This window comes from Lepidochelys kempii, chromosome 11, assembly GCF_965140265.1.
Source record: "Lepidochelys kempii isolate rLepKem1 chromosome 11, rLepKem1.hap2, whole genome shotgun sequence".
Taxonomy (NCBI): domain Eukaryota; kingdom Metazoa; phylum Chordata; order Testudines; family Cheloniidae; genus Lepidochelys; species Lepidochelys kempii.
Window position 1 is genome coordinate 68835905 of NC_133266.1, and position 12825 is coordinate 68848729.

Below are 12825 nucleotides of genomic sequence, written 5' to 3' on the forward strand. Positions count from 1 at the left end.
CACTGTTGGAGTGGCCCTGGGGCCACCCACACCAGCCGCTGCTAAAGTGGCCCCGGACAGCTGGCCCCAGGGCCCACCCAATCAGCAGCCAGTGCGGCTGGCCCTGGGGGCAGCTGCCTGGGGCCACTGCTCGGTGCCCCCCGGCAGCTGGCCCCAGGGACTGCCTGAGCAGCAGCCCTGGGGACAGCCGCACTGGCTGCTGCTTGGCGGCCCCCGGCTGCTGACCCCATGGATGGCCCAAGCAGTGGCCGATGGGGCTGGCCCCGGGGGCCTGGCGATGGGGCTGGCCCCGGGGGCCTGGCGATGGGGCTGGCCCCGGGGGCCTGGCGATGGGGCTGGCCCCGGGGGCCTGGCGATGGGGCTGGCCCCGGGGGCCTGGCGATGGGGCTGGCCCCGGGGGCCTGGCGATGGGGCTGGCCCCGGGGGCAGCCCCAAAGATTTAGTCAGGAGTATTTATAGTAAAGGTCATGGGCCGTGAACTTTTGTTTATTGCTTGTGGCCTGTCCATGACTTTTCTTAAAAATACCCATGACCAAATCGTAGCCTTAATCATGAGTAATGTAGATGGGTTGCAGGCTTCTGCTGACACAAGTGAGAGATTTCAGTGTGAGGTAAAGACAGAAGAGGGTGAATGGGGACTGGAAAAAGGATGTGCGGGTTCAGAAGCCATGTTGCTCTGGAAGAAGATTTTAGAGAGCTGGTGGAGGAGGAATTGAGACGTATTGTGGACAATATTTTGGAACAAGAACATAAGAGCAGCCATACTGGGTCAGACCAAAGATCCACCTAGCCTAGTATACGGTCTTCCAACAGTGGACAATGCCAGGTACCCCAGAGGGAATGAACAGAACAGGTAATCATCAAGTGATCCATCGCCTGTCTCCCATTCCCAGCTCCTGGCAAACAGAGGCTAGGGACATCATCCTTGCCCATCCTGGTTAATAGCCATTGATGGAGCTATCGTCCACGAATTTATCTAGTTATTTATTTAGCCCGATTATAGTCTTCGCCTTCACAACATCCTCTGGCAAGGAGTTCCACAGGTTGACTGTCCATTATGTGAAGAAATACTTCCTTTTGTTTGTTTTAAACCTGCTGCCTATTAATTTCATTTGGTGACCCCCTAGTTCTTGTGTTATGAGAAGGAGTAAATAACGCTTCCTTATTTACTTTTTCCACACCAGTGATGATTTTATAGACCTCTATCATATCCCCCCCTTAGTCGTCTCTTTTCCAAGATGAAAAGTCCCAATCTTATCTATCTGTCCTCATATGGAAGCTGTTCTATACCCCTAATCATTTTTGTTGCCCTTTTCTGAACCTTTTCCAATTCCAGTATATCTTTTTAGAGATGGGGTGACCACATCTGTATGCAATAGTCAAGATGTGGCCATACCATGGATTTGTAAAGAGGCAATATGATATTTTGTGTCTTATCATCTATCCCTTTTTTAATGATTCCCAACATTCTGTTCGCTTTTTTGACTGCCGCTGCACACTGATTTCAGAGTAACAGCCGTGTTAGTCTGTATTCGCAAAAAGAAAAGGAGTACTTGTGGCACCTTAGAGACTAACCAATTTATTAGAGCATAAGCTTTCGTGAGCTACAGCTCACTTCATCAGATGCATATCGTGGAAACTGCAGCAGACTTTATATATACACAGAGAATATGAAACAATACCTCCTCCCACCCCACTGTCCTGCTGGTAATAGCTTATCTAAAGTGATCATCAGGTGGGCCATTTCCAGCACAAATCCAGGTTTTCTCACCCTCCACTCCCCGCTGCACACTGAGTGGATATTTTCAGAGAACTGTCCACAATGACGCCAAGATCTCTTTCTTGAGTGGTAACAGCTAATTTAGACCCCATCATTTTGTATGTATAGTTGGGGTTATGTTTTCCAATGTGCTTACTTTGCATTTATCAACATTGAATTTCATCTGCCATTTTGTTGCCCAGTCACGCAATTTTGTGAGATCCCTTTGTAGCTTTTCGCAGTCTGCTTTGGACTTAACTGTCTTGAATAGTTTTGTATCTGCAAATTTTGCCACCTCACTGTTTACCCTTTTTCCCAGATCATTTATGAATATGTTGAATAGTACTGGTCCGGGGGACACACCACTATTCACCTCTCTCCATTCTGAAAATTGACCATTTATTCCTACCCTTTGTTTCCTATCTTTTAACCAGTTATCGATCCATGAGAGGACCTGCCCTCTTATCCCATGACAACTTACTTTGCTTAAGAGCCTTTGGTGAGGGACCGTGTCAAAGGCTTTCTGAAAATCTAAGTACACTGTGTCCACTGGATCCCCCTTGTCTGCATGCTTGTTGACAAAAATCTTTAGGTTAATTTATAAAGTACCAAGACATGTAACATTTTATCTGCTTTGTAAGGAATATTTATCTAAACCAGTTATGGGGACAAGGGGAGAAAGCAAGAGGGTGGTGTAGAATAATAATACTACAGAAAGTTGGGACGCCACAACCTCATTTTTAGGCTTGACTGTGGAAAAATATTAAACATAAAAACAATATCCTTTGGTTTTCTCACAATCATGTTGCAAAGGCCAAACTTTTTTTCCATTGAAGATATTTTGAGTATAAGGAAATACCATCGTTTCTCAGAAACCACTTTGATTAAAAACTGTCAAGGAATTTTGTCCATCAGTAGCATCTGAATTTTCAGTCTAATCATTGACCGCTTTGGAGTATTTTCAGGACTGAACTACTTAGGCCTGGTCTTTTTGTACCAGTCTCATGATTTTAGTTAGAAGTGAGATTTTGTTTGTTTGTTAAACCAAGATAGTTATACTTCTACAACCTCTAGTGTGGACACAGTTATACTACTTCACAGGTCCTTTAGATGGTAAAGCTTATTCCCTTCCTATATGGGTATAAACTATACCTCTGTAAGCATCTGTATACCAGTATAACCAAGTCCACACCAAGGAGATTGTACTGCTTTAACTATATCAGTATAGTTGTTATTGCCAAGTGCTCATAAAGTGGGTCTTGGAGAAGGCCGATACGATCTCATTCAAATCCATCTGTATCAGCTCGGGGAAGGTTGTTCTATGTAGAGGTGACGGTGTGGAAGAAAGCATGAAAGCAAGCAAGGTTAGAGATGTAAGCCTGACAGGAACCCCTAAAATCATGAAGAGCAGGACTGTTAAGAGATTTTAAAATGTAATTTTAGTAAAATGACACATTTTAAAAAGATACGGTGCAAGTATAATGGAATATTTCAATGATGTTGTGATTATCATAATCTAAGTAATAACTATGCTGTGTCGTCTTTGTACTCATATAACATTTGTTTTTCTTTTCCTTTAATTTTTTTGTGTTGTGTTTCTTTAATAGATGAGGGTTATTACCAAGGAGGAAAATTTCAGTTTGAAATTGAAGTTCCTGATGCCTATAACATGGTGGTGAGTATTTAAGTCATTTTTCTCAGTTGAGACAAGGTGGACGAAGTAATATCTTTTGTTGGACCAAGCTTCTGCTTTCACAGAGCTTACACAGAGCTTGTCTTTGTGTTGTCATTTGCATTTGCTTCATATAATGGAATTTCAGACAACTCGGTGTTTTGCTATGTGGTAGGTAAGAATCTCCCATATCTAATGATGTCACCAATTTTATACTTTTTGTGCCTAAAATTTCATAGGAATGTTCCTTTGAAGATGAAAAGATCTGTTCTGTAGGCTGTTTCTATTTGCAGTAGTCTGGAATAGCCTACTCAGGAGTACAGACTAGAAGTTACACCAATCACATGTGAAAGTCTCCCTGCGAATTCCTCCCATTCTCTCTGCCTTCTTATTTTGTTTAGTGTATTGCTTAAGCATTTCTATAGTAAGCCAACGTGTTTCTGGGGGAGAATGAAAGTATCTGCTTTCCAAGATGGTCAAACTTGTGCACTTAAGTCAGGAGGTTCAATTTTGATGTTTAATTCCCTTGAAAAGGAGCAGTGGTGACATACGAACAGTGACATTTCTCATTCCCTCTCACCTGCTTTATTTGTTCTCTCCTAGGTACCTATTTGCTTACTATAGCAGTGTTTAAGTTCATGTCCCAGAAAATAAAACACAGTGGAAATTTTAGCTAGAACTCGTTTTGAAAATAGTTTTTGTTGCTAAATGCAGCACACTTCTTGTATGTATGTGTGGAGTTTGGCTGGGCATGTATTGCATTTAAACAATTTGCCCTTTACCAGCCTCAACATTTTTTGTAATTCATGATTTTAGTCTTGATTCTGCATGAATCAGTTTTAGACAGAAAGCCTAGCACGTTGGCAACTCATCCTGATTGGGGGATTCCAGATGCTACTGTAATACAAATAAGCATTCTACATTCTTAGTGCTTTCAGCTGAGAATCATCATCAGAGATCCCTGATATAATGAAGCTAATTTGAAGTGAAAGAAGATCAAAGAATTCTTTGATTTCTTGTTCTGTTTTTAAAAAATGGCTTGGTTCTCTTGGTTTGCCATTGCTAAGTAACTGATTTTGTGTGTTGTGACCATTCAAGGTGACATAGTGTGTAGGATCATGACTGAAGGGCTGTCTGAAGGCTTGGCACTGAGACTGAACTACTCTGGGATAGGATCCAATCATTCCAGCCCTTTAGATTTTCTCCAGGACCAAGGTTTGGGTATAGAGCACCATTTTAAGGAGCCTTGCATGCCATAGAACTAACAGGCTTCAGTATTTTCCTCTGTGCCAAGAATATCTGCTTCAGACTCAGAGCTTCGTTTGATGTCCCTCTAGCATTTTCCACACCCTCTTCATTGAAAGTGGAAGGGGAGGAGAGCTAGCTTTCCATCTTGAAAGCCCTAGGTGCCCTTTTCCTCATTAAAACGAGGACTTTCCACAATCTTTGAACCACAGAACAGGCACAGCTCAGGCAGTGAATTCCCACCACTGTTCCCTTCACCTTATTCACAGGCAGCTGGACTGAGAGTTTAGAATGTGTCCTTAAATTTTTGAAGACCATGAAGACTTTGGATTAACAGACAGACCAATTTATGAGACAATATATGAGATTATTTCTGTGAAGAGATGTTATCAGAACCATTTTATCTCTTGGCTGAGGACTTTATATAAACTATGGGGAAATTGTTTAAAAAAAAAGTTACAATTGTTACAATACATGATTTATTTGATGTTTATGAAACATAATGGCTAATGCTTGAAACGCAATATACCAGCTGGAAGAAATCAGTCACTTGATTTAAAAAGCGAATATTGTAATATGGAGAATTTGGATGGAATAACTTGCTGTTGCTAATCTGTTAGAATTGTTTGATTTTCCTTTGACTTACTTAAAAAAACTAGAACAATGAGGCTCTGTTTTGGAATCCGATTTTTTTTAAAATGTGCATTTATCAATATGTATTAAAAATGAGCTATAGTATCCGTTGGAGCTACATGCTGAATTGAGTTTAGTGATGTCACTGTAAAATAATACAAATCTGTATCAAGATTTAAAAACCCAAGAAATAGTAAAATGGAACAGTTATCCTCAGTACTTCTGTGACCATTTAAAAACAGGAAATACTTTCCTTACCCAGAAAGAAGAGGAGGACTTGTGGCACCTTAGAGACTAACAAATTTATTTGAGCAGAAGCTTTCGTGAGCTACAGCTCACTTCATCAAGTGAGCTGTAGCTCACGAAAGCTTATGCTCAAATAAATTTGTTAGTCTCTAAGGTGCCACAAGTCCTCCTCTTCTTTTTGCGAATACAGACTAACACAGCTGGTACTCTGAAACCTTTCCTTACCCAGAAAATTATTGAGAAGGTGAAATCATACTGGAAAGAATCTTTGCTCTTCCTCCATTTGTTTACAAAGCCAAAACCCTGAATATAACACTGAATGGGAAAGCAGCAGTGTCACTGTAGTTTTATATCCTGTTCTGCTCCATAAGGTAACTGCCAGATTAACATTAGTACTTGGACTGAGGTCACCCAAATTTAAATTTTAGCTTCCAGGAACTGTACAATTCATAATGGTTTGTTGGTGATTTAACTTATTTGAAAGGACAGCATTGTAATCTCTGTTTGTTTTGTATTTTGGCAGCCTCCAAAGGTAAAATGTTTGACTAGAATCTGGCATCCGAACATCACCGAGACGGGTGAAATCTGTTTAAGGTAGTTAACAGCCTTCTTTTATTGTCACTTCTAAGTTCTTGTAGAGATCATGGCCCTTGACCATAATTCTCACTTCAGCACCAGTAGACAGATAATGTCTCATACTTAAATTTGATCCTTAGAAGTAAAGGAAACTTCCTGAAAATATTTTAGACTATTGTAATACCAAACAGATATCAGTTGTAAACCCAGATGAATCCAAACCGTTTCTGTTTCAGAAGAAAAAAAGATCATAAATGCATCCCAATCAAATAGGTATTCTGTGGCATCCAATATCCTTTTGAATCCATCCTTCCAAAATATAGCAATGCCCTCTAATTATTCAGAACATAGAGTCCTTTAAAATTTCTCCAAACCTGCAGAAGATTTTCTGCCCTGCAACATAAATTCCATTGATTTCCTGTAAAAGAGATTAGCTTCTTGTAGAAGAGAGTTTTGAATTCCTAGTTCTGTGTGCTTTTGACTAAGACCTGGCTTTGCAACCATTTACCTAACTACCCAATGTTGTTGCAAGGCCGAATGATGAATGAAGCCGGGTGGAGTGGTAAGAGGCGATTTATTCAGTTACAGCATCCAGACCACTCGTTCCCCTCTGTCTCGCGACCAATCAAATGAGCCCCGGGTTATGGTTACAGCCTCTCTTATCCCTACCCTTCTCTTGGTACCTGCCCTATCCCTTACCTTCCAAATTATCCTTTTGTTTCCTAATATGGTGCGGATTACCCCTTCCCAGACCTGAACTGTTTGCTTCCTAATATGGAGAGGCTACCTTTCTGTGGGCCCTACCTATTTGATTCTTTATATGGTGCATTTTGAAGCCCTATTTTACTGGCAGCAGATTGGGTAATTGAATAGCCTAACTTACGGTAAGGCCCCAAATTAGGGAACTTTGTGGCTTAATTTATGAGAGGACGCTACTCCTGAGGCAATACTTGTATTGCCCTCTCCCCTGTTAGACAGGGGCTCCCTATGCAGCTGAGGGTCATCTTGCTTCCAAGCTGGGGTTTCTGCGGAGAATTATGAAGGCAGGCTCTTATGCCTGGATCCTGCCTTCAGCTCCCCATAGGCCAGATACAACGCTGAGATCCCCTTTATTCCTGCACCCACACTCAATTGTAGGATTTAAAGGATTCTGTGTCATTGCATGCTGGCTATTGAGATCTCTTGCAGAAAAGAACAAATAAACTGTGAACTGGCCAAGCGTGCCAAATTTCTCCTTTTCTATCTACAGCGTTGCTACTAGAGAGACATAGATTGAGCCTACATCAAATTAAAGGAGCTTTAGAATTTTCTTGTGTCTAGAATCTTAAGAACCCATGTTCTAATTTAGCGTATGATGTAACTGTTTGCATTTGATCTTACACTTTCACCATTTCCAGTTAAAACCAAAGGTCATTTTTCCATAATAGAAAAATACATAGCCTCTATCTTTGTGATTGTTAATTTGAGGCAGATTAACTTTAATAGCTCCATTCTTCCCCAAAGTTGTCGTCTTGGAATATTCCATCGATGTCTTCCCTAATGTTTTGAATTATAGGATCCAGGTGGTTTTAAATTATCCCACACTTTAAACCCTTATTTAGTTTAAAGCCTAAAATATTTTAAGCACTAGGAGACTGTTTAAATTTTCCAGGGGGAAAAAATTGGTAGGATGTTAGTTACGTTAGACAAAAATCTTGGATTTTGACAATAACAAACTACTTGTAGGAATGGCAAATTTATTAAATTTCAATATGTAATATAAAACTGATATGATAAAGTGTAAGAAAAATAACCATATATTATTATCCTCTTAAGATAGTGAGATCAAATTTAGCCAAAATATAGGTTTTAAAATTAACTTTTTCAAAAACACGACTAGTAAAATGTTTGCAATTTAAAAAACAAAGATAAACTATTTTTTTAAAAATAAACATTTCTTTACAATTGTTTGTAACCTAAATATTAAAGCGTGAGACCCTAATAGTGAAATTGATTAGAAAGTGATTATAAGCAAAAATCAAATGTGTGACAAGTTTGTCAAGCTAATAGAAATGAAAAAAAGAAATACAGCATAAACAGTGAAAATAAACAAAATTAATAAAGGTTTTAAAATCCAAGGTAGGGCTTATAATATAATAATTATAATATAATATATAATATGGTAGATAAGGAAATAATTACAAAAAACCTTGTTTTTCATATAGCTGTGCTCCTTTAAATTTAAAGTTTGTAATAGTCTTCTACCCAATATGGTGCATAAAGATATGATGCTTTAATAGGAAAGCTTGTCATACCTTCAATATGGCAGCCAGGCATATAGTTTAGTAAGCTGCAAGGCATGTGCAAACTATTGTTTCAAAAGCATGTTCTATTTTCTGTATTTCTAAGGAGTTAATTATAATCAAAGTACAAAGTGCTAAAGCATTTTTGTGTGTGCTTCTTACCATGCTGGTTCTACGCCTGTCAGAGTACTCCATGGGAGGAATAAAGTGTGTGGTGATGCCACGTGTCTTAGCAATAGTGCACATACATTTTACTTACAATAACACGTTTGCTTATATAAACTGGCTTTGGAAATGCAGAGCTTTGCCAAGCAACATGCAGCCCTCCCCTAGGACCTCTGCCCCTCCACTGGATCTGCATACAGATGAGTGGGGCTATCATCAGCACAGTAAAGAACATAAAGAGTAAGACTTCAGTGTTGGCACTAACATGTAGAATCACATCTTTATCATGTGGAATAGTTACAGAAAAAGGAGTGTTGAGGTTAGCTATCTACAATGTGGAGAAATGTAACGGTTATTCCCTGTGCATTTTTAACCTGTTTCCCTTCAAACAGTTAATTCAAGTCAGTCTGTGCAACAACCGAATGTGTGTACACAGACAACCATAATGTAAAGATACAGGATTGCTATTCTTAAACTTAAGTGTTCAAATCCACACAGGTTCTTCAGAAATCTACCAGGTACCCAAACCTTTGCACTTGACGACCTAGATGAATTTTTCATTCAAGCAACAGAGGGGTTGTTTTAGATTAAGTATTCAGAGATTAAATAGTTTTTATATTATGTACCTTTGGAGGTGTGTTTTCAATATTTTTAGTTTTAATTAGTTATCTGTCAACATTAAAACCAATTTAATACTGGAATGTTTTAATTAGGCTGCTTTATGCAATACACAAGTAGAAGGCAGGGTAAGCCCTTTCTTTTAGAGTCTGTGCTGAAATCCCTGAATTGGTCTGATTGTGAAAGATTTTACTTTAAAAGCCAGAAATCTTTAAAATGTTCTAAAGACTTATGAAGTTTTCAGAAGTATTTTTAATTTTGATTAAATTTCAGCTACTCCACATAGGAGAATACTATATTTTCTATGGGAGACAGTTATGTTAGAGAAATTCAATATCAGAGAGTTTGGTACTAGATTTGGAAACAAAAGACTACAATAACTACTGCTTTTTATGGACCTGATTCTCAATTTTTGTAGACCTATTTTGTGCCTGCAGTGGATTTTCAGGAAATTAAAATAGGCTTTTAGGTACAAAATTATTCCTGGCTTATTTTTCTACTTAAAATACTTAACTAGCATTTTTTCCAAACTTTAATTTCTACTTCCTAAATAAATATATGTTTATATTATGGTATGTGATCATCATAAGAACATAAGAATGGCCATACTGGGTCAGATCAATGGTCCACCTAGCCCATTATCCTGTCTTCCATCAGTGGCTGATGCCAGTGCTTCAAATGGAATCAGCAGATTAGGGCAATTATCAAATGATCCATCCCCTGTTATCCAGGCCCAGTATCTGGCATTCAGAGACTTAGGGACACCCAGAGCATGGGGTTGCATCCCCGACCATCTTGGCAAATGGCCATTGATGGATCTAACCTCCATGAATTTATCTAATTGTTTTTTTTAACCCAGTTATGCTTTTGGCCTTCACAACATCCCCTGGCAACAAGTTCTATAGGTTGACAGTGCATTGTGTGAAGAAATACTCCCTTTTGTTTGCTTTAAACCTGCTACCTATTAATTTCATTGGTGACCCCTGGTTATGTGAAATCACACTTCCTTATTCACTTTCTCCACACCATTCATGATTTTATAGACCTCTATCATATCCCACTTAGTCATCTCTTTTCCAAGTTGAACAGTCCCAGGTTTTTTTATGGGACTTCTCTCTGGAAGCTATTCAATACTGTTAATCATATTTGTTGCCCTTGTCTGTAGTACCTTTTCCATTTCTAATATATCTTTTTTGAGATGGAGTGACCATAACTGCATGCTGTATTCAAGCTATGGGCGTACCATGGATTTCTATAATGACATTATGATATTTTCTGTCTCCTTATCTATCCCTTGCCTAATGATTCCTAATATTCTGATAGATTTTTTGACTGCTGCTGCACATTAAGCGGATGTTTTCAGAGAACTTGGTGTAGAGAAAGTAAATAAGGAAGTGTTATTTACTCCTCCTCATAACACAAGAACTAGGGGGTCACCAAATGAAATTAATAGGCAGCATGTTTAAAACAAACAAAAGGAAGTATTTTTTCACACAATGCACAGTCAACCTGTGGAACTCCTTGCCAGAGGATGTTGTGAACGCCAAGACTATAACAGGGTTCAAAAAAGAACTAGATAAATTCATGGAGGATAGGTCCATCAATGGCTGTTAGCCAGGATGGGCAGGAATGGCATCCTTAGCCTCTGTTTGTCAGAAGCTCGGAATGGGTGACGGGATGGATCACTTGATCATTACCTGCTCTGTTCATTTTCTCTGAGGCACCTGGCATTGGCCACTGTCGGAAGACAGGATACTGGGCTCGATGGACCTTTGGTCTGACCCAGTAATGGCCGTTCTTATGTTCTTAACTATCCACAATGACTCCAAGATCTTTCTTGAGTTGTAACAGCTAATTTAGACCCCATCACTTTGTAGGTACAGTTGGGATTGTTTTCCAGTATGCATCTTATAGGAAACCATTCCATAGTAAGAGCCAAAAAACATGTAAAACTCACCTTAGCAAATTTCGTAAAGATTTGGTTAGGAAAACTTCAGAAATATTTTGTGGGTTATTATGTTTTACTCAAATATTAAATAGGCTTCTTCATTGTGATGTTGCCTCCATTGATGCAAGCTTCTGGCATATTTCAGGAACCCTCGGGAATATACAATTTGTGGTTTGTTTCATGCTCCAGTATGCCTTTTTCTTGAACCTCTGCTGTACATTTCTGCTTTTTCTATTTGATCTCATCCACTTACTTGTTGACCATTATTATTAATTGATATAATGTATCAGAATGTCTGAGCCTGGAGATAAACACCCCAAGATTTTACTGTGTTTTGCATTCGCTTTTTCTTTTTGTGGAATCAAGTGGTCAACATTGTTGAAAGTGGTTCTTTTTTTCCTTTGAAATTGACTCTGATCTTAGCCTGAGAAACATTCCTTCCAATGCTGAAAGGAAAATATCTAGATTTTTACAGAAAGTCTAAACTGTTGTTGACAAAGAAGGTGTTCTTTTACATGAAGCGAATCTTTTCTGGGATGATCTCTCAATTATATTTGTTTACTCATGTAGGATGTAATTCTCATTTTATAAGAGTTTTTTTGCAAATTCTTTTTAGATACAATAGATAAAGAAAGATGTGCACACTTTGTTAACCCTGAAAGGGCGAACAACCAGACAACAGAGTGGTTCAGTCTGAACACTGGCATGTCACAGGGCTGTATTTTAACTTTATTTTATTGTTGTTTGGCATTCTCATGGTCTGGATACTGTAGAAGTGTGTTAGCAACACAGTGGTATAGCATGGGGAAATGGCAAATGCCTAGAAGACCTAGACTTTGCTGATGATCTTGCACTACTGAGTGACATCTCCAAATAGTTACAAAGACAGCCTGTCAAAAACCTCAGACCATGCAGGGCTTAGAATAAGTAATGGTAAAACAAACATCCTTGAAACCCAGACAGTTTAGTAACATCACATTAGAATGCAAAAATATCAAGGAACAATTCATCTACCTGGGCACCACCATATTGGCCAACGGAGACCTCAAGAAGGAAGTGACATCAATGGTAGAAAAGGCGTCCATAGCATTTACTAAACTTAGCAGTATATGGAAATTAAAGATGTAGCACCAGAACAAAATGGAAAATTTTTCATTCAAATGTAATCTGTGCTAACATACGAGAATTGGAGATGTTATACTGAAAAGTAGATGCTTTTGAAAATAGATCTGGGCATTGGTTGGAAAGACTTCATTACCAATGAAGAGATCTAAGAAATCACCAATCAGTGGCTTGTTTCCACCCTCAGAAGAAAGTACTAGAAATTTTGGGGGCATGCACTTCAGATGCCATCACACAGACTCCCACATGAAGCTGTCAAGTGGAAACCAACTAGTGTCGGGAAACGAGGGCACCCAAAAGAAATCTGAAGAGGAATCTTTAGTAGGGAGGGCAGAACAGTCAGTCTCCATACCATAGAGCAGATGGATGCAGTGACAAATGACAGCGGAATGGAAGAGACTAGTTTGCCTCCGTGTGCCATCGTTGGTCTGGAAAGGATGTAACATAAATATATGCACTTCAGTGCTGCCAGAATTGGGTCACGTCTGTAGATAATTCTGAAAATTAGTGAGTACTCAGGAGAAGCCATAGAGTAGGATTGATGGCTTTGATTTAAGAA

General features: G+C 39.1%; 1 protein-coding gene across 3 annotated transcripts in view; it reads left to right on the forward strand.

Annotated features, from left to right (window-relative positions):
- The window catches only part of UBE2F (ubiquitin conjugating enzyme E2 F (putative)), a 125984-nt gene that overhangs the window by 43046 nt on the left and 70113 nt on the right, over window positions 1-12825 (forward strand). For all 3 annotated transcript variants that reach the window (XM_073306748.1, XM_073306751.1, XM_073306749.1), the window contains 2 exons: window positions 3367-3434; window positions 6079-6149. In XM_073306748.1, coding sequence (XP_073162849.1) covers window positions 3367-3434; window positions 6079-6149 — 139 coding nt within the window. The remainder of the gene's footprint in view (window positions 1-3366; window positions 3435-6078; window positions 6150-12825) is intronic.